This window comes from Phyllostomus hastatus, unplaced genomic scaffold (genome assembly GCF_019186645.2).
Source record: "Phyllostomus hastatus isolate PE091 unplaced genomic scaffold, TTU_PhHast_1.1 phas_contig_86, whole genome shotgun sequence".
Taxonomy (NCBI): domain Eukaryota; kingdom Metazoa; phylum Chordata; class Mammalia; order Chiroptera; family Phyllostomidae; genus Phyllostomus; species Phyllostomus hastatus.
Window position 1 is genome coordinate 74,382,170 of NW_025333977.1, and position 18,939 is coordinate 74,401,108.

General features: G+C 34.6%; 1 protein-coding gene across 11 annotated transcripts in view; it reads right to left on the bottom strand.

Annotated features, from left to right (window-relative positions):
* Window positions 1-18,939, bottom strand: part of CBLB (Cbl proto-oncogene B) — a 214,548-nt gene that overhangs the window by 115,974 nt on the left and 79,635 nt on the right. For all 11 annotated transcript variants that reach the window (XM_045851235.1, XM_045851236.1, XM_045851242.1 and 8 more), the window contains exon 4: window positions 5,213-5,359. In XM_045851235.1, the coding sequence (XP_045707191.1) occupies window positions 5,213-5,359 (147 nt within the window). The remainder of the gene's footprint in view (window positions 1-5,212; window positions 5,360-18,939) is intronic.

Here is an 18,939-nt window from a genome sequence, read left to right on the forward strand (position 1 = left end):
TGCCAGACACTGTTCTACGTGCTTTGTAGGTAGACTTTTGCTCTTTTAACCTTCACAGTAACACTAGATAAGTAGCTATTATTGTTATTATCAACCCACATTTTATAGGTGAATAAACAGATGCATGGAGAAACCAAGTGGCTTGCCCAAAGTCACAACGCTGGTAAACGTTGCAGTCAGAACCCACACACAGATGGCCTCCAGGCCTGCTGCCGCCCAGTCAATCAAGCAAACAAGGTCTGTTTCTCTCTTAACTCACACGTGCACATGCTCACACATACTCCTCCACACCTCACCTCATTTGAATAAAATGAATAACACTTCCCCAAAGTCAAAATATGAGACATTGTGTTGAGCTACTTCAGGAAATGCAAAGATGAATAAATAAGCCTGATTTCATGGTGCATGTAGTCTAATGGGAAATAAGGTTACTAGACAAATAATCTTAATGAAACAATGAAAATAAGTAATGTCAGGGGCTAAGCAAGAGCTTAGAGAAGTTTAAGAAGAGATTTAGTAATAACAATAGGTAGAGAATCTATAGTGAGATGAACACTGAGAGATGAGTAATAGTGACTGAAAAATAAAAATGATTTAAATAAAAATAATTTTTAAAGATTAGTAATAACTCTGATGCCAGACACTGTAAAAACCTTCAAGTGGAAGGAGTGAGATGAGCAAAGACATAGACAGGAAAGAGACAAATAATCCACTTCACTGGAGAACAGGAATAAGTAAAGGAAGACAGATCTTAAATGCCAGAATATGCCATGAACTCAACCAACAATTACTGCTGTGTATAAATGACCACAAAATGACCATTTAATGACCATTTAAGGAATGATTAAACATTATGTTGAAAATGGGGTTAGCTTGTATGAAAGCAATGACCACAGAGTTCAATATATAACTCTAATAAATATATGTTTCACTAATTTTTGGATAAAAAAATCAAAAATGAGCTTCATAGCCAAGTGAAAAGATCTATCTAGTAAACAAACATTCAATAATATTAAATGTGTTTGAAACACAACAAGAATTCAAAGCATGGAGTAAATAAAGTTGAATGTGTAGGAGGGTGTACGTTACTGAGAACAAGCAAGAAAGGGGAATTTCTGAACTAGATTTGTAGAAGGATATCAAAATTGTGGAATAATAAAAAAAGAAAGAAGAGGAAAAGAGACATTCCAGGGAACAGAACAATAGCAAATGATAATAAAATAAATTAATAAATTTGTAGATAATAAACTCATTGAAAATTTTGAGCAGAACTCAACCCATTCAGTTATTCATATAGTCTGCTCCCATGTATTAGTGCCTACTCATACCAGGAAGTGTTCCTGGCTCTGAGAAATAAAAATCAGGAAGGCATGGTCCCTGCCTTCAAGGAACCCTCCTAGTCTGTTGGGAAATGTGAACATGTCAGCAGTTCCCTGCAATCTAGTATGACAGATGAGAGCAGGGGTGTCCGTCTTAGCTTAGGGTAGTCAAGAAAGCTTCCAAAGTGGTAACACCAGGTAGGGAATGGAAAACGGGCTTCTCACACAGAGGATTCAGGTGAGGGGGTTAGGGGGAGCACATCAGGACATAAGTAGAGCATTTTGTTTCTTTGAGGATGAGCTGAGTACAAAAAGATGAAGCTGGAAAAAATAGTTCCTAAAGCCTATCATGTTGATGGGACTTTAGACTTCAACCCACAATCAATAAAAATTCATAGAAGCACCTCAGAAAAAAAATTAGAAGGCTTAGTTCTATTTTTTAGAGAGTTCACTGGTCTCACTAAGAAAAACAACTGAGTAGGTTGTTACTGAAGGTAGGCAGACAGATCAGAAACTCAAGAAAGAATTTGAATCTGAAAGTGAAGAACTTGAAGCAAAGATGAGGAAAAGAGGACACCTAAGAGGATTCAGGGGTTCGAATCCAAGGTTTTTACTGAATTATTACTTGGTTGGAAATGCATTATCTAAATCTCCTCAATGTCAAGAAGTACTTAAGCACAAGTAGTCCAGTAACTGCTACCTGACCTGCTTAGAAAAATGACTATCAACCACAGTCTGATACATTAATGTGTCTTTAACAGCAAGTAACATGTTTTTTTGAGCCTCATGCTTATAGTCTCTAGATTACAAATTAATAACCCATGGTGCCAATATTCAGTTTGGTATTGGTTTCATTTTCAGAATTTACTTAGACATATTTATTCAATAATGTCACTTCTCTTTTCTTACATATTTTTACTATCTCCTAGTCAACAGACTAAGAAAGCAAAAGCAGGACTCAACTATTAAAACAGTGAATTTGCATAAAAATCTAACAAACACAGAACTTCCCAACCAGCTGAGCCTGACACAGATGTGTTACTCATCCCCTCGGGACTCCAAGCAGGCCCTCCCTGCACAGCTGAGCTTGGGCCCTGCTCAGAGCCGTGGCCCTGCTGTGACTTCACAAGGGACTGAGAAGCAGAAAAATTAAGCAATTAGGCATATGACACCTAGAGACTTTATGCCTTCTGCTTGTGTTTATAAGGTCTGAATCCTAAAGTTGCCTTTAAATTTTTTACAATGTCCTTTAAAAATAGCTTTTTCCCAATTTTAATTCAATCTTAATATTTTGTTTTTACTGAGAGTTCCTTTTGGGGTGGGGGGGGAAAAGCCACAATACTTCTTAAGCTAAAAGCTGCTGTGTAAAAGTTTTAATCCGTTTGGCTGATTTTAGAACTAACCTCTCAATGGTCCTGTTTATAGCAAAAAATACTGCTTTATGTTCAAAGGCATTGGTTAGGTAAAATAAAAGCACTCTCCCTGGTTGGTGTGGCTAAGGGGATTGAGTGCCAGTGTGGCACTCAAACCAAAGGGTCACTGGTTCGATTCCCAGTCAGAGCACATACCTTGCAGGCCAGGTCCCCAGTAGGGGGTGTGCAAGAGGCAACCACACATTGATGTTTCTCTCCCTCTATTTCTCCCTCCCTTTCCCTTTGTCTAAAAATAAATAAATATAATCTTAAAAAAACAAACAAACAAAAAAACCTCTCACATGACCTCAATGAGTAGCTAGGTAAATGACAGGAATGCTCCCATATAAGAACTAAGTTATGTGAAAATACAAACTAGTATTAGAGCATAAAGAAAATAAAAGAGTTCAACCTTTTGAAAGACTCTATCATTCATACATTTGTTCACTCATTCAATGAAATACTGAGGAACAATAAGCTGAAAATTCAGAGAGAATATAAAGGTGGTTGCTCCAATGATCTCTTAAAAGAATCATTAATTTTGATGACTACAGAAATATGTCTGAGTTCCAGAAGGAGCTTTAAATTTGGCTCTCATCCCAAAAGTAAAAATGTTAAAGAAAAATTAAGTAGCTTTTTTAAGTAAGTGAAGACAGCAGACATAAGTACGAGGCTTTGGGAGGCAGAGAGAGTCATAGGTATTTCAAGAATCCTGTTTGATTTAGTAGTGATTTCACTCATGTAGCAGTTGAACAGAAATTTCAGCTCCTTGATGTCTATGACTATAAATAAAGGGAAGTAAAAATGTCTCAAGTGCATAATTCTCTGTAGCTTAAGGTGCCAGCAAAACAAACTCCTCTCTTGAAAAAAGTGTGAGCAATCACTCCATTTTTTATTGACCTTTTGAAAAGCAAACAATCTCATGACTCACTGAAGATTTCAGTTTTCAAAAAGAAATACCACAAACAATTTGTCCTATACATTTTCTTAAAATTTCACGATAAAGTTTATTTTAAAGGTTACTAACTGTTTGCATCAGGTTCACAGTGTTAATGCATGAGCTGTAACTTCAAGAAATCCTCAGCTTTTTCTCCCAGAACTCAGCAATGACTTTCTCCTTTTTACTATTCACAAAATTTTAATTAATACACTTTTGGCTGTTATTCTAATTCAGATGAGGATGAACCTTTTTAATTTAAATTTCTCATTTCTGATTAGTTACCAGAGCATTGTAAATAGCTAAATTTCTGGTATACAGAATGTCCTTATTAGTGGCAATAATGGCATTTCCTCCTTTAGTGCCTAAAAGTAATGCAGAAATACTTGTATTTAAGTAGGAAAAAGACTTTAACATTTTCAAATCCAAAACATTATGTGTGTAATGCTATGTAAGCATATTCTAATCATGGTGTTAACTCTTAACTAAACATAATACTTCCTAAAGAAAGAAAAAAAAGTTACAGTCAATTCATCAGCATCTGAGAATTAAGACCACCAAAAGTGTATACCAACATATATGTATGTATGTATGTATTTAAAGAGCGAGACAGACAGACTTTAAACTACAGGATGGGAACCATAATCCATGCGTAAGCAATCTCTCTTCCTCCTCAACACTCAGCTGGAGTTCTGCCTACATTTAAGGACATTCTGATGTACACCCTCATCAAAGAGACCCTTAAAATGTTACTGAAGAAACCATGAGCCTCCTGATGCTCAGTTCTTGATCATCTTACTGAGGGATTCCCACCATTTTTTTAAAGTTTTATAAGTTTTAAATTATGCTGGCTTCAAATATTCACCTTCTTTTATTTTGCAAGTTCACTTGAGTCTGGGTAGAAAGTACCTAAAAAAAATCTTTACCCAGCTGTTTTGTGATATAATGCAACTTTGTGTTAATATTATCCTCATTTCTGTATCTTGCTTACACAGTGCTTGCTGTGTAATGATACAAACAAAGCCTGAATCGGGATTCTAAGGCCTCCTCCCACTCTACTTTCAGACCTTAACAATCTTATGCACCACCTCCTTCAGAAAGCAGTCCCTGATACCTGAAATCATGAAGCAACTGTTCCCCTCTGAGCAACTTATTTATGCCACCTTTAAAGTATCTATCTCTTTTTGACTCTTATTTTGTACACATCTTATATGCTTACCGCATTATAAAAAGTTATAAGCATCTCATGTAATAGAAACTCTATCTTACATAATCCTGCTTCTTAGAATGAATTAACTCAATGAATAATCATTAAATAAATAAATGCTGTATAACTGATATTTACTCTGTAATCACATAAAACTATTCGGTTATGAAGGTATACTTTTGGTAGCTAACCAGAAAAAATTAGCAATCAAAGCACTTATCAAAAATACTCAAGTAAATTTCCAAACTCCTAAGTAAAATCTACCATATGGAAGTGGAAACAGGACTAGGTAATTCTGCAAACATGGATCCAAACTATAAAATGATTTTTTACTTACTTGTCTCCAAAAAACTTCCTCCAGAATTCAGCAGCATCTGCTTTTGTAATACGAAAGTTATCTCCCTGAAATTGCCCGTTGGGAAAGATTGCTTTGATTTCTGCCAGCATGTGACTGAAGATAAGGGACAGTTTTGTGAGATTTCGCCTGTGGACACAGGGAGTAAAGAGAAGAAAAATAAATAAATATGTTTTAAAGGTACCATATATTATAAAAATAAAATTATGTACAGTATTAGCCTAGGTATTGGTGATTCATTATGAATGCCTCATTATGACCCTAAAAATAATGTTCATAAAAAGTTGTATATTTAAATTCCTAACAAGCCTTTCACTTATCATTAATCCAATTTAATATAAACAGGAACAAGATTAATTACATGAATTTAATGGGAGGGATAAGACAGTTAAAAACTAATCAAATATAAATGCTAAATACAAAATATAGAGTAGCTATTTCAACACGTAAGGAAGGATTTGTCATTAGAGGAGAATCCAGGAAGATAAGAAATTGTTTGACAGATCTGAGACTTAGATTAGAAGGAGAGAGCAGAAAGAAAAGAAGATACTTTGGAGATTAGGGACAACATGTACAAAAGCATAGAGGTATGGAATAAAACTATTTGTAGAATACCTAAATTCAGCATGGCTAGAGAAGAACTGAAGATGGCTGGAAGAAATGGCATGAGATGGGATAAGAAAGTTTGTTTGGTTGGAACATGACATATAGGGCATCTAAAATAATGAAAAAAAATTGCAAATACACTTTCTACTCGTATGAAAAAATCAGAGCTGCTGCCGATGGGTTTCAGGTACGTGTATATTTTAGAAGCTTCTTGAGCAATTCTAATGTACTCCCATTGTTGAGAGCTCCTGCTGTAAGGAATGAAGAGGGAGCCAAAATGAATTAGACTAAGGACATGATCAAATCTGTTTGAGAAATAAAATGTTTTGACAGTGTGAAAAAAATGGTTTGGAATTAAGGGAAATGCAAGTTGAGGCATCTGAGGGGTAGGGGTGGGGTTTGTAATCATTACTTTAGGACTGAATGTAAATATAGAGGAAAATTAATAGAGAAAGCCATCAAATTTGGACTGTATGTAAAACCCTACAATGTTTCAACATGACTCTGACATTGACAGTTTTGGTTCTTTTTCCTCATTGTTACTCTTGTACCTATGTTTAATGATTATCAAATAACAGGCCAAAAAAAACCAAACCCATGTTAGGTACCGAACAGATCATATAATATACATCTGTCAATAAAGTCAATGGATTTTATTCTTTCTAAAACATGTACCAAAAAAGCCCATATAACTTCTTATATAGTATGAATAGAGAATAAATGAATATACTAGTTATAACAAGTGGAAAAAGACTGAAAAGCAGCAATCAAGGACAAAGTAAACTGCATCTCAATAAATTCATCTCTATTAGAAAACCAAATACATCTCAATTTCCGTAATCTTTATATCTATGAGATTTATGAAAAAGAAGGGTCAGAACTCAGGCCTTGTTTTTGTGCTTAACTGGCAGCAATAAACAATCTGCAAAATCATTATCATTACGCATATGTTCCGTCATTTGCTTAGATTCAGCCACACTTCCATCCAACTCAGACTACTTAAATATAAAACTTCTCTAATTAGTTGAATCATTCATCTTCTCATTTATGTCAACACATCCTCATTTAGATGATAGGAGATATAAGAAATTCAAGTCTTAGGAAGTGAAAAGTAAACCGCTGAACTGTATTAAAGAAAAGAATTGTGACCAACATAAATTGTAACTGACTTTTGAAATGTGAGTTTAAGGAAAAGAATAAAGTCACTTTAGAAAATCTGCACCAAATTTATTTTTATAATTAGGCCAAGGGTTAATTTTCTACTGAACTTCTAATTGATACATATTGAAGAAAAAAAGAAAAATAAAGATGGCTATAATTAGGGTGAACCAACTGTTCCATATTTTCTGAATTGATTGATTTCTGTCCCCCTGTGTCTTTGTTCTTTAATCATATCCAAATGTTTTCCATTTTTATTTGTTAAGATCTAAACTCTGAAGCACAATACCAATAATTACCCATTTTGGATATTTGATCTACTGGCTACGTAGACACTAAACTTTAAAACAAACAAACAAAAATAGTAACATTGTGTCTTTATACAATCCAGAAACTCTAGTAATCACTAGTACCTATATATCTAATCATTGTTTAATTATAAAATATGTGTATAGTTCAATTTCCTTATTCTTGCAAGTGATTTATTCATCACGTTTTACTTTTTGCATATGAAGGCAATGAAAGTGAACATTGTGCCCTGGCTGGTGTGGCTCTGTGGATTGAGTGCTGGCCTGTGAATCAAAGGGTCACAGGTTTGACTCCCAGTCAGGGCACATGTCTGGGTTGCAGGCCAAAGCCCCCAGCAACTGCACATTGATGTTTCTCTCTCTCTCTCTTTCTCCCTCCCTTCCCCTCTAAAAATAAATAAATAAAATCTTTAAAAAATATATCTTTAAAAAAACATACAATATGTGAATGCAAAGTTTGTTACCTTATTTTTCACATATATCAGACTACATTTCTTTTATATCTAATTTTTAAACACACACACATACCATACACATGTAAATGGTCATTTTGGAAGTCCATTATTTCAAAGACTGATTTATAGCTTGCAATCAACACCAGGATATGAAAAAAAAACCTGATGGATAATTCTACTACCTAATGTCATTTAAATTTATTATCAGACAAATAGGTTTTCTATTTTATGTAACTGTGGGTTTCTTTTTGTTTATTTGTTTACTATATTCTGTTATACATTATGTGCTTTCTTTAATTCCCCACGCTTCTCTGCACCCTTAGGTACCCATTTAAAAAAAAATAACCTCTCATTTTGAAGGTAAATTCCAAGAATACTGTCATCTCAAACCAGTGGAAAGAAGGACAACAACTGTGCATCTTCTATGTAACTGAAATGCTTTTTCCTATTATAAAACTTTTCCACACGTGGCTAATTCTCCCTTGATTAACTCTCATCATAAAACCAGTAATAATGACTGCTTAATAAAGATTTAATGCTTACTAATTAAGAATGTTTCCATCACTAAAGCTCCCTACCCCAAAACAATGAAAAGAATAAAATTTTGTCTACAAAGACTCAATAATTTTATAATTATAAATTTAATTAATTTTACAAGGAATTGTGCAATACTCTTTCATTTCCAGTATAAGAGCTCTTTATTGTGACTAATTACTAACTCATATTTCCCATTAACCACCACAAGCTAGCCCTTTTTTAAAATTTGTTGTGTGAGATTTTGTTTATAAGAAATAATTATGAAATAAAAATATTTTGATATACTAGGTAATCAAAAATAGCTTCTAGATTTAAATACTTGGTAAATTGTTAGAGATGTTAATATTACATTTCTACCTGAATTAGAGGAAAGGAAGAAAAAAGGAGTAAAAATAGAGAGGAGGAAGAAGAGAGGGAAAGCTAGTTACTTAAAAAAAACAAAAAGAGTATGAGTGATGTATAAGCAAGGTCAAGAGTATCACCTAAAGAGCAAAGTATCTCATTCTTGCTTCAATCACCTAACACTGTATTTCTTTAAAACAGTATGAATCAATTTTAACAAAAGTCAAGTTACATTACTGCACAGTATATACAGTTGAACCAGAGTGAATTAGCATGACTACTGAGATGACAGAGCTTCACTGTTCATAAATAAGGCTTTGAAGCTTAAAGTGGCTACAGCCAACATCACAGGAAGACTGGAGGTGCACGAGTTTTGATGTAGAATGACACAATCCTACTCTTAATAAATCCATCACATAGTGTGGAACAAAAAGGCATGAATAGATTATTATGATACAATATAGTGGGGCAATGCAACAACTACAGAAATTTCGATGTGATAAATTAAGTCTGAAAAATAAGAAATAAATCAACATTCGATTAGTAGCTTCCACTAAAACATGAGGGGGGCACAAAAATGCAATCTAATTAAATTGAACGTAATTTTTGCATTTTCTCCACTCAAAAAAAAACATCCAGCTTTGTGTAATAAATCAAAGCAAAATAAAAAGCTTTACATGCTGAATTAGTGAAAAACTTTTAATGACACTTTGTATCAGTGAGGTCCAAAGTTTGTGAGATATACTAACTACCCTGGGGAGAAAAAAAGGGAGATCATTTTTTAATTAAAAATATTTATAATTCAATTCTCACATTTAAAAGTTAGAATGTATTCTTCTTCATCTTTACAAAGTGAAACAAATTCAACATATAAAGAAAGGCAAGATATAAAGAATACAAACAGTGGCACTCAAAATTAGACATTCAGCCAAAGAACAATTTCCATTCGCTGAATTTCTGATGTAGTGGCCTCCAAGATAGGTACACGGAGTTACTTCACACTGTTTTTGGCCTTGGGAATCTTATAGTTCCTAAGAATTTGAGGAGACTAGGTTGATAAAAGCCTTGTCTTTCATTTCTCCCTCTTGGGAAGAGACTATTATTAAGATGGATTCTCAAAGTCTTAAATAAAGGTGGATCTTACCCATTCCCCTGCCTAAATGCTTTTAAGTTCTCAATACCTCTTAAGGAAATATGAAGCACATCTTAAAAGTCCAAATATCAACAAAGACTCAGAGTCTACACCAAGTCATAAAAGAAGTCACGTGTGTATGCAGAAAAGATCTAACCTAAGATGCAGGCAGTAGGACAATTTTCCACATTGCTCCATGTTACCTCATAGAAATTAAATGGCTTTCTTAAAAAGGAATTTAGCAAAATATGTCAGTCAAAAAACTTCACTGAAACAGATAACCAATGAAGGTGTTTTTCCTTTGTTAAGGAAAACATAATGCACCACTGACGTGACTAGGAAGGAGAAGCCTGAAGTTGTGGGTGGGAAAGCTGTTCCCTAACCCTTCAGTAGTTAGATACTCTAGAACATGCTGCCACCAAAGGTCTATGAAGAGCAAGAGGCTATCCGTCAAAAGAAGATACTTCTTTCTACAACAATTTATAAATGCCTTTCTTAAACATAGCTCAATCACAAAACATACCTATAATGTTCAATTACAGTATCCTTTGACAAGTTCTCAGGAGATACTCGAGATATTCTACTCTAATTTATCAACTATCCTAAATTAAGGAGTTTGGCCCTGAAGTCTGATAGTGTTTGGTTCATATCATTACTCTGCTGGTAGGCTTGAATAAGCTACTTAACCTCTCTCCCTGAATCACTTTCCTTATCTCTAAAAGTTTGAAATAAAAATGCTTGTCTCACAGAATGGTTGTGAGAAGACATTCTCACATGTGTCAGGTAAAGTCTAACACATTTACTCTTAAACACTCAACAAATAACTTACCATTATTAATTTTACCTACCACTTCTGTTTAAAAGTATAAATATTTATCATAGTAATCTTCCTTCTTTTTCTCATATAATACTATTGTCCATTAAACTGAAAGCTATCTTAATAAGGCAAAATTATCACCCTCCCCTTATTAACATCATCAGTTGCTATGGTGGCCTTTCATAATTCCATAATGGACAGGTATCTGATTCACCCATTTAGTCAATTATTCTGCAAATCTTGATTGTCTATTATATACCAGGCATGATCTATGCACTGATGACACAAAGATGAAGATGACACAATCCTACTCTTAATAAATATAAAGGGCTTAGTGATCTCCCAAGGTATAGATAATTGTGAGAACAGAGCTGAGACAGAACCAGAACAAACGTGGTAATCTGTAAGAGCAGTATACAATTTCTGGAGTGACGCAGTTCTGACCAGAATGTGGCCCTGCATTCCCATAGGCAGAGTGAAGGTAAATTAGGCTAGAAATTAGACATGGCTGAATGGGGCCATGTGAATTTTAAAATCTGTGATTGTGACAGTAGTTTGCATGAAGGAAAGGACTATATACAGTAAATCTTACCTCAACATACTCAATAAACCTTCCCAGATAGGTTTTAAAATGCCAGTTATTTTAACTTTATGGCAATGCCAAAGCAGGATTAACAACATCCCTTTGATAATTTCAACAGTTTTATATGGAAAATTTATTATGCTATGACTGCTTGTACTTTCATCTGGTTTAAAAGGTTAACAATATCTACTTCAAACAAGAAAATTCTTTTGTCTTTAAAAAATCTGTAACAGGTATCCCTTTGTAAGCTAAATTTTTAAAATGCAGATTAGTCTACTATTTGAAAAAGAGAAAAAACTCATCTCTACATTTCTTTTTATAGTAACAGTTCTGAGAACTAAGTAGAAAGTCACCATTGCTATGAAATTCATATAGAAGTAACCAGAATATAGTCGAACTTTGTTTTCATGTTCTTTTGAAACATTAGAAGTTCAAACTATAGTCTTATGACCTAGTGTAATTTGATAAAAGAAATGTCTCACCAACAAACAAAATAAACTTGACTCGGAAACAACAATATTTTAAAAACTAGATTCACTTTTCCTCTTTGCAAGCCCCAGTAGGCCATCATTTAATTTTTTTATCATATTTCACACTTCAAAGATGGCTTTTGTTTGTTTGTTGTTACTCAATGGAATATATTTAAAAATTCTCCTAAAATATTTTCTTCAATGATTTCTACTTTCTGTGGGACCAACCTACCTTTCCACCACTTCTCATACCATTTCTCTGTGCGCCCCTCAAGCTGTATGAATGGTCTGCTTTTCCTGATCCACACTTTGGGTTAATCAGTCTCTGCATCGCTCTGATACAAAGTTCTGCGCCTCCACCTATTTAACTTTCATTTGCACCAGTTTTATGTCAAGGTACTCCTGCGGTATCTTTTCCATTCCCCTCCCAGAGATGTCACCTATCAGGCTCTTTCTTACATGCTACATCACTCCGGCCACAGCACAAAGGTTTCTCTGAAGAGCACCACAGTTCTCTTATACACATATTGCATTAAACTTCTGTCGAAGCAAAAGTCTCTGCTGGAGGAGAAGTCTTATTTTACCTCCAACAGCTCCTCACAGATAATAGCCAACAAATGTTAATTTGAAGAACAATGAAAATATTTAAAGAACTATAAATAAGAAAGGATTTCCTTTAATAAAAGCTATATAAATAAGAGAATTAAAAATCTGGGATTTGACTCCAAATTACAAAAAGAAAATGTCATATGAATGCTAAGATCTTTTCTTTTCTTTCCCTATCATTTTGTAAATTTTCTTTATGAATGGCAAAATATAGTACCAGCAAGCTAAAGGAAATTAATGCTATGGTCCCCACGAGCAGTTTCCAGAAACTCAAGTAAACTGAACAAACTTGTCATAGTTCTCGAGGAAGCATAACATAGTTTTCCATCACACTATCTGTTCCCTGAGAGCTACTTCCTCCTTGTGGCTTTGGAAATTTTCCTTATTGATACCTTTGTCCCACTTCAACCCTGCTCTCTTGGAGGAGAGGAAGTAAAAGACAAATGAACCACAGGACAAGGAAAGAGGTGGCTCATGTCTCTGGTGCTCATGTTGTATGTTACTAACAAAAGAAAACTAAAATCATCAGATCCAGTCCATCCATTTCCCTGGAGTTAAAATCATCTTTATTTATATTATTGGAGCAAATGTAAAAATAAAAGGAAGCACAATTTTGCCAAGCAATTCTCATTCATTTTTGGTATACTCTGATATGAATACATCATAATGTTTTGCATGTGCGTGTGTGCATGCACATGAGGCACCGTGAAAGTGTGAAGTGAGAAAAGGAGGATAACAAATAGTATGCCAGTATCCTCTTAGTTCTGTAAATAGAAAAAAAAAACTTAATACCAAATTATAGATAAGAAGAAAAAATATATAGGCTATACAGACAAAAATACAAACGGTAGTAGTATCTATTACTAGTTTATAAATAATTTTTCTCTTCACTTTTTTCTTTGAATTTTCCTATTTTCAACAAGAAACAAAAACATCATGAAAAGCCATTATACTGATCTTCCCAGTAGGCAAGCCTATATATAATGTGTGTCTGTGGGACACTGAAAAGGTTTCCAGAAACCACCACCCCAACCCTCTGTCAGGCCCCACTGACACCAGGGTGCTTTGGCTTTCCAGTAGAGCAGGCGTCTCTGGTGCCTCACCCAAACCATTGACTTGACCACTAATCCCAATTTTCTGAAAGCGGTTAGCTCTTCCGCCATAGCACATTCACCAATGGAGTACTAGTATTTTTCTAAAGGACTGGTATCCTTCCCTAAAAGGACTCAATTATAATTTCACATCTTTAGAATATAAAGCAGGGAATACAAAGGTCGAACAGTCCAGGAACTGCTCGAATAAAATGTGGGGTCTAATTCTAATTAAAGACTTTATCTCCTGCTTTTATAATAGTCCCCTAAGAAATTTGCCTCAAGTTAAATTATTTTTAGAAGAAAACCCCTGATGGTTACATATATAAATGAGCACAATACATATATTCTTTATCATACAACAGCATAAAATAAATTGATAATCACATATGACCAGAGGATTCAATTACCCACACAGTTCTTCAGCTTACCAGATACAGATATATGCATACACGATATGGTTCAAGAGAAAGTAATAATTTAGATGTCTACGGCCCCACAAAAAAATGTTATTTTTTAAGCAGTAAGACTATATTGGGATTTTTTTTCTTTCAAAATGGAAAACAAAAAGGCAAAGCAATCATAGAAAATCATGGCTATAATAATTTACCAGTTCCTAGTAGCAAAATTTTCTTAAGACCACTGTAAAATCTTAAACTTTCTGGATATTGCAACAGCAATGAATATATTTTTAAAAAATAGCTCTAAGATTTTCTTAAGCTGGCAAAACTTAAACTGGATGTAACTTATTCTGTAGTTTAACTGTGGTTACAGTACCTTCTAGAAAAGCAGTTCCTACATTCCCAACAGTAAGGCTTAGGACAGAAGTTCTGTGATAGAGGGAAGAACACACGTCACTAGAGCATAGGGTTCTAAACCAAAGTCTGCCTGTCTCATTATTCGATAATATAAAAATGAGCTGAAAGCTTCTCTTATCTAAAGTTTTTCCTCTACGAAATGAGGTGATTGCATACCTAAGTTCTGAGGCCCTGTGTCACTGTGTGGTGTTATGGTCACTTCTATTCCAGCCAGTAGAAGATGATTAGATAGATAGCTCTGGCACTAATAAGTCCACATGCTTTAGGTAAAAACTCTGAATCCATTTCCCATCCTGCAACTAACACATAAGTAAAACATGCTATATAACATTTTCAGTTTGCAGACATTCATCAATGTATGTCAGAATAAAAACTCATTAGTATTATTTGAAAGTTTTGATTTTTATTTTGTTCTTTATAATAGGAATCTGAGATTTCCTTTTTTCTTTGTTCAACAAAGTAAAATCCTTGAATAACAATGGCTCTCAAAACAAAACAAAAAAAAACCAAAGCAGCAGAAATAATTTAAAAAAGGCAATTGAAAAGTTCTGTGTTTCATGTTAATGAATAGTAAACATTGTAATATTGAAACCACATGAAAAATGTGGACTACTAGAACAGAGTATTCCCATTGGGAAATTTATATTTTAAAAAGTTGGCTTTATTTATTTGTTCTTGTTAAGGAAATGTGTTAATATATGTAGTAGGCATAGAATAATATTAAGTATAAGAATTTTAATTTTCATCAAAACCAAGAGTTTAGAAATTGTCCAAATTTAGGGAGACTGTTATGTTTACTACATAATGTCTAATCAATAATATGAATCGAATTCCTGGGCTATTTCAGTATGATTGCAAATGGAGTAACACCCACATCAGTAAAATCACCCTCCCATCTTGGCTTTGAAAAAGACAAATGGATCCTATCGGCCTAAACCCTGCAGGCAGAGTATTATGATGGCCAAAAGCCCCAGTTCTAGAGTCAAATTTACCTAAATTGGAGCTTAAACCATTTAGTAACTGAATAATCTTGGGTATTAAGGTAGCCTCACTAAGCCTCCGTTTCCTCCTCTCCTTTCGAAAAAATGAATTATAACAGTACTTATCTCAGAGGATTTGTGGGGGGTTATAGATAGCCAAAAAACTTTCCCCCCTCTTCTCACCATGGAGTAGAGTCCATTTCCTTTCCACTCGTACCTGGGCTAGGCTGCGCCTTGCTTTGATCAACAGAATGTGGTAGAAATGATGCTCTGTAGATTTTGAGGCTAGGCCTTATATGAGATCTGCAGTTTCTGTCTTTTTACATCATGGAAAACACCCCTGAAATTTAATTACCATGCACTAAGGAAACCCAAACAGTCATGCAAGAAAGGCCCCAGTGAAGGGTTAAGACGACAACAAATGCTGGGCATGTGAGTGGGGCCACTGGACCCTCCAGCTGAACCTGAACCTGGCCAACACCACATAATGTAGAAGCTGCTTTCAACCAACAAGAGTTTTTTACAAGAAATCTGAACTATACTAATTGGAATGTAGCTGACTACTACAGTGAATTCCCAAAACACATTTATTTAGATGGCCAAACAACAAACTGCACTGTGAAAATGCCATTAGACAGACCCACTGATTTCTACTGATGACAGACTTAATTTCCACAAGTCTTAAATGCTCAGTCAAAGGTAGAGAATCTCCTTAATATCATGTGTATGGAAAATGTAAGCAAAAACCTGGAGTGTTTAGAGACTTTATAGTAATCTTTTAATTGAACTGCCATTTAAATTACATGTGTTCTGAAAATTATTTAACATAACTAGATTTAATGTATGTCTAAATAAGAAATCATCCTAAATGTTGGCTTGTCACTTCTACTCACTGGGGCCTCTGTTTAAAAGTCAAACACTATTAATAATCCTTACTCATTATCAATTCTAAAGTATATGCAATCATAATTCTTTTAGCTTCCACTTATACCTAAATCATTACTATAACAATCTCGAGCATTTTAAAATACTGCTGAAGAGGTCATTATATCTATCTACCCATGCAAATGCTTTTAAGTGAAATGGTTATTCAATACATGTATTGCTATACCCAAGACTTCCAGGATTTAATTTATATACTAAGCACAAAAATCAATCACTCTTCCTCTCCTGAAGATACCTATCATTTAAAAGTTAACAGAAATAAGAAAATCCAAATATGTAAAAAGAAGAAGCTGTTTTTGATATTCAGTCAAACATTAGAAGAAGGATCATATAATAACTTACAGAAATTTATTTCTGGCTTAACTATGTCCTGTTTAGTCAAGTATTTAAGGAATTAAGTATTGAGAGGGAATGAAAAGCTACAATAATCCACAAAGATCAGGCTGTAAAAGGAACACTAGTTAATCATTTCCATTTGTGATATATCACCTTATGATACAGCTCTCTGCTTCTCTAAAAGTCTAGCTTGTTTGCACAAATGTCAGCTCTGTTTTTCAGAATAAATTTATATGCACAGCAATTGCGATCTATGTGTGTGATATTCCAGTGACTTTAATAAAGTATATTTACTCAACAACTATTTTTTGAGGCTCTGATCAGTCACTATCCTAGGCAATGGTGTTAATAAGATGAAAACCAGTTATGCCCCTGCCCTCTGGGAGTTTATAATCTAAGTGAGTAATTACATATAAAAGTACACAATAACAACAGTATCACTGTACAAGGTGGGCTAAAGTAGGTTTATAGGTATTTGTATGGAAATACAAGAATAACCTCTGTGTTTCGAGCAACTTACAACAGTAAACCTACTTCTGCCCCACCCTGTATAACTGAGGAACATTCAACACACTTCAGGAACACAGGGATTAAAGGGAGAAAGTGCTTCAATCTGGACCTCTTAAAAAGAGTTAAGACAGGCAGTGGAAGGACAGGACATACCAGATCAAAAGTAGCAGGACTGTTAAGAAAAGCCATGTGGGTGTAGATCATTCTCGCAACATGACAGATTGCAGGGTCAGAAATGATTTGTATCTGGGGATGAGTCCTACAGGGTAGCAAGACCACACTATAGATTTTAAACTTGCTCCCTATGCAGCAGGCCTGCCCATGTTACCAGCACAGGCCAACCCCATCTACCAGGCTGCTCGAGGAGAGAAGATGTCTACATATCTAAACACGATTCCACCAGGCAGGACTGCATCTAGAGGTAGTTTGAACACTTTCAATAAAATGTCTCACAAGGTATAATTTAATAACTAGGAATTCTTAAATCTTGATCCAAATTCAAAAGATTTGGTTGAAGTTTTCTCTGTTATAAGATAATAATTGAATTTTGAGGGTTCCTTCCCTATGCCTTTCATGGAATATAATCTAAATTTAACAAACTGAGAAAATGAGCAGAAGAAAGTAATAGCACACAGAGAAGAATGCACCACAAGCCTACGTCTTAGTCGCAGATGTTCTTCTTTGGCAGAGTCTCAGGCCCTGATGTATTACCATTTGAAACAGACTCAGAGATGACATTGCTGATATGCATCTAAAAGGATGTGTTTCCATTTCAAAATACCAAAGCAATTCCCTCACTTCCAGAAATGATTCACCAGATAAGTATTTAGTGTAATGAAGAAATGTATCATTTTTCCATGATTTAAAATAGAATATTCAATATGCCAATCCCAAACACCACATTATCAATAACCAATCAACCACCATGCCACCAGATGACAGCCTTGTAGATAATACAATAGACAGGAGGCTCTGCTGAAGCTCTCAAGAATAAGACCCATTTGATTCCACTGAATGCACTGCAACCTGTTCTTTGAAAATGGACTGGGGTTAAGAAATACATTTTTCCATTAAGTTTTATGGCACCTGATGTATTTCCTGTGTTAAAATCTGCCACAAAAATCTGTTTTTCAGACATCTGTTTGGTATAACGCACATGTGAATATGGTACTGCATGAGATGTCTACAAATAGCAATGCATATATCAGAGCATTTGGTTTCTGATCAGAAAGAATTTCTAGTATGTTGGTTGGTGGACCTAATTTGAATTCTATTAATATCTATTATTTATTATGGTTCTTCCTATAATTCACCTATTATTATATACTACTATATATATACTACACTATACCCTTTTCATTGTAAATAGCATTTTCATAGTCAAGTATAAAGAAAAGAAGACTAAACATGAATAAGAATGAGTAATAATATTTATTCTGTGGGCCTTCAATTTCAATGTGGCATTCAAGTTCTAAGGCAAGAACAAAAACAAATGTCTAAAAATTATACTCAAAATTCTATCCTTGGACCAGCAGCATAAACCTCACTTCACAGCTTGTTAAAAATGCAAATCTCAGGCCCTGCCCCAGAACTAATCAATTATTCTGTACTTTAATGTGGATTCTTATTTAAGTGGTTTGTATGTATGTTTAACTGCTGAAAAGCATGAGTGTAGCAGGAACCTCAAAAGATGTTTCATTTTTCATTGTTCTGCCTCTAGGTAAAACTGCATGTAAAGCAGTCCCAAGATCTAAGGTCCTATTTAAAGATTTGTGAAAGACTGAACTCTGTTGCCCAGACCTCCTCATCATACTAGTAGTCAGCTAACATCAGCACAGAGCTGGAACATCACTGTTTCAGACCAGAGGGATTTAGCCTTTCTTTCAGGACAGACCTCAGGGGCAACTACTCATGAGGCTTTCATTTGTCATACCTCTTGCTCAATAACCCTAAGGACTCACCCCTAGTCGTTGATGGCCCAGGCCTAGGTACTTTTCACATTTATAAATATCAAC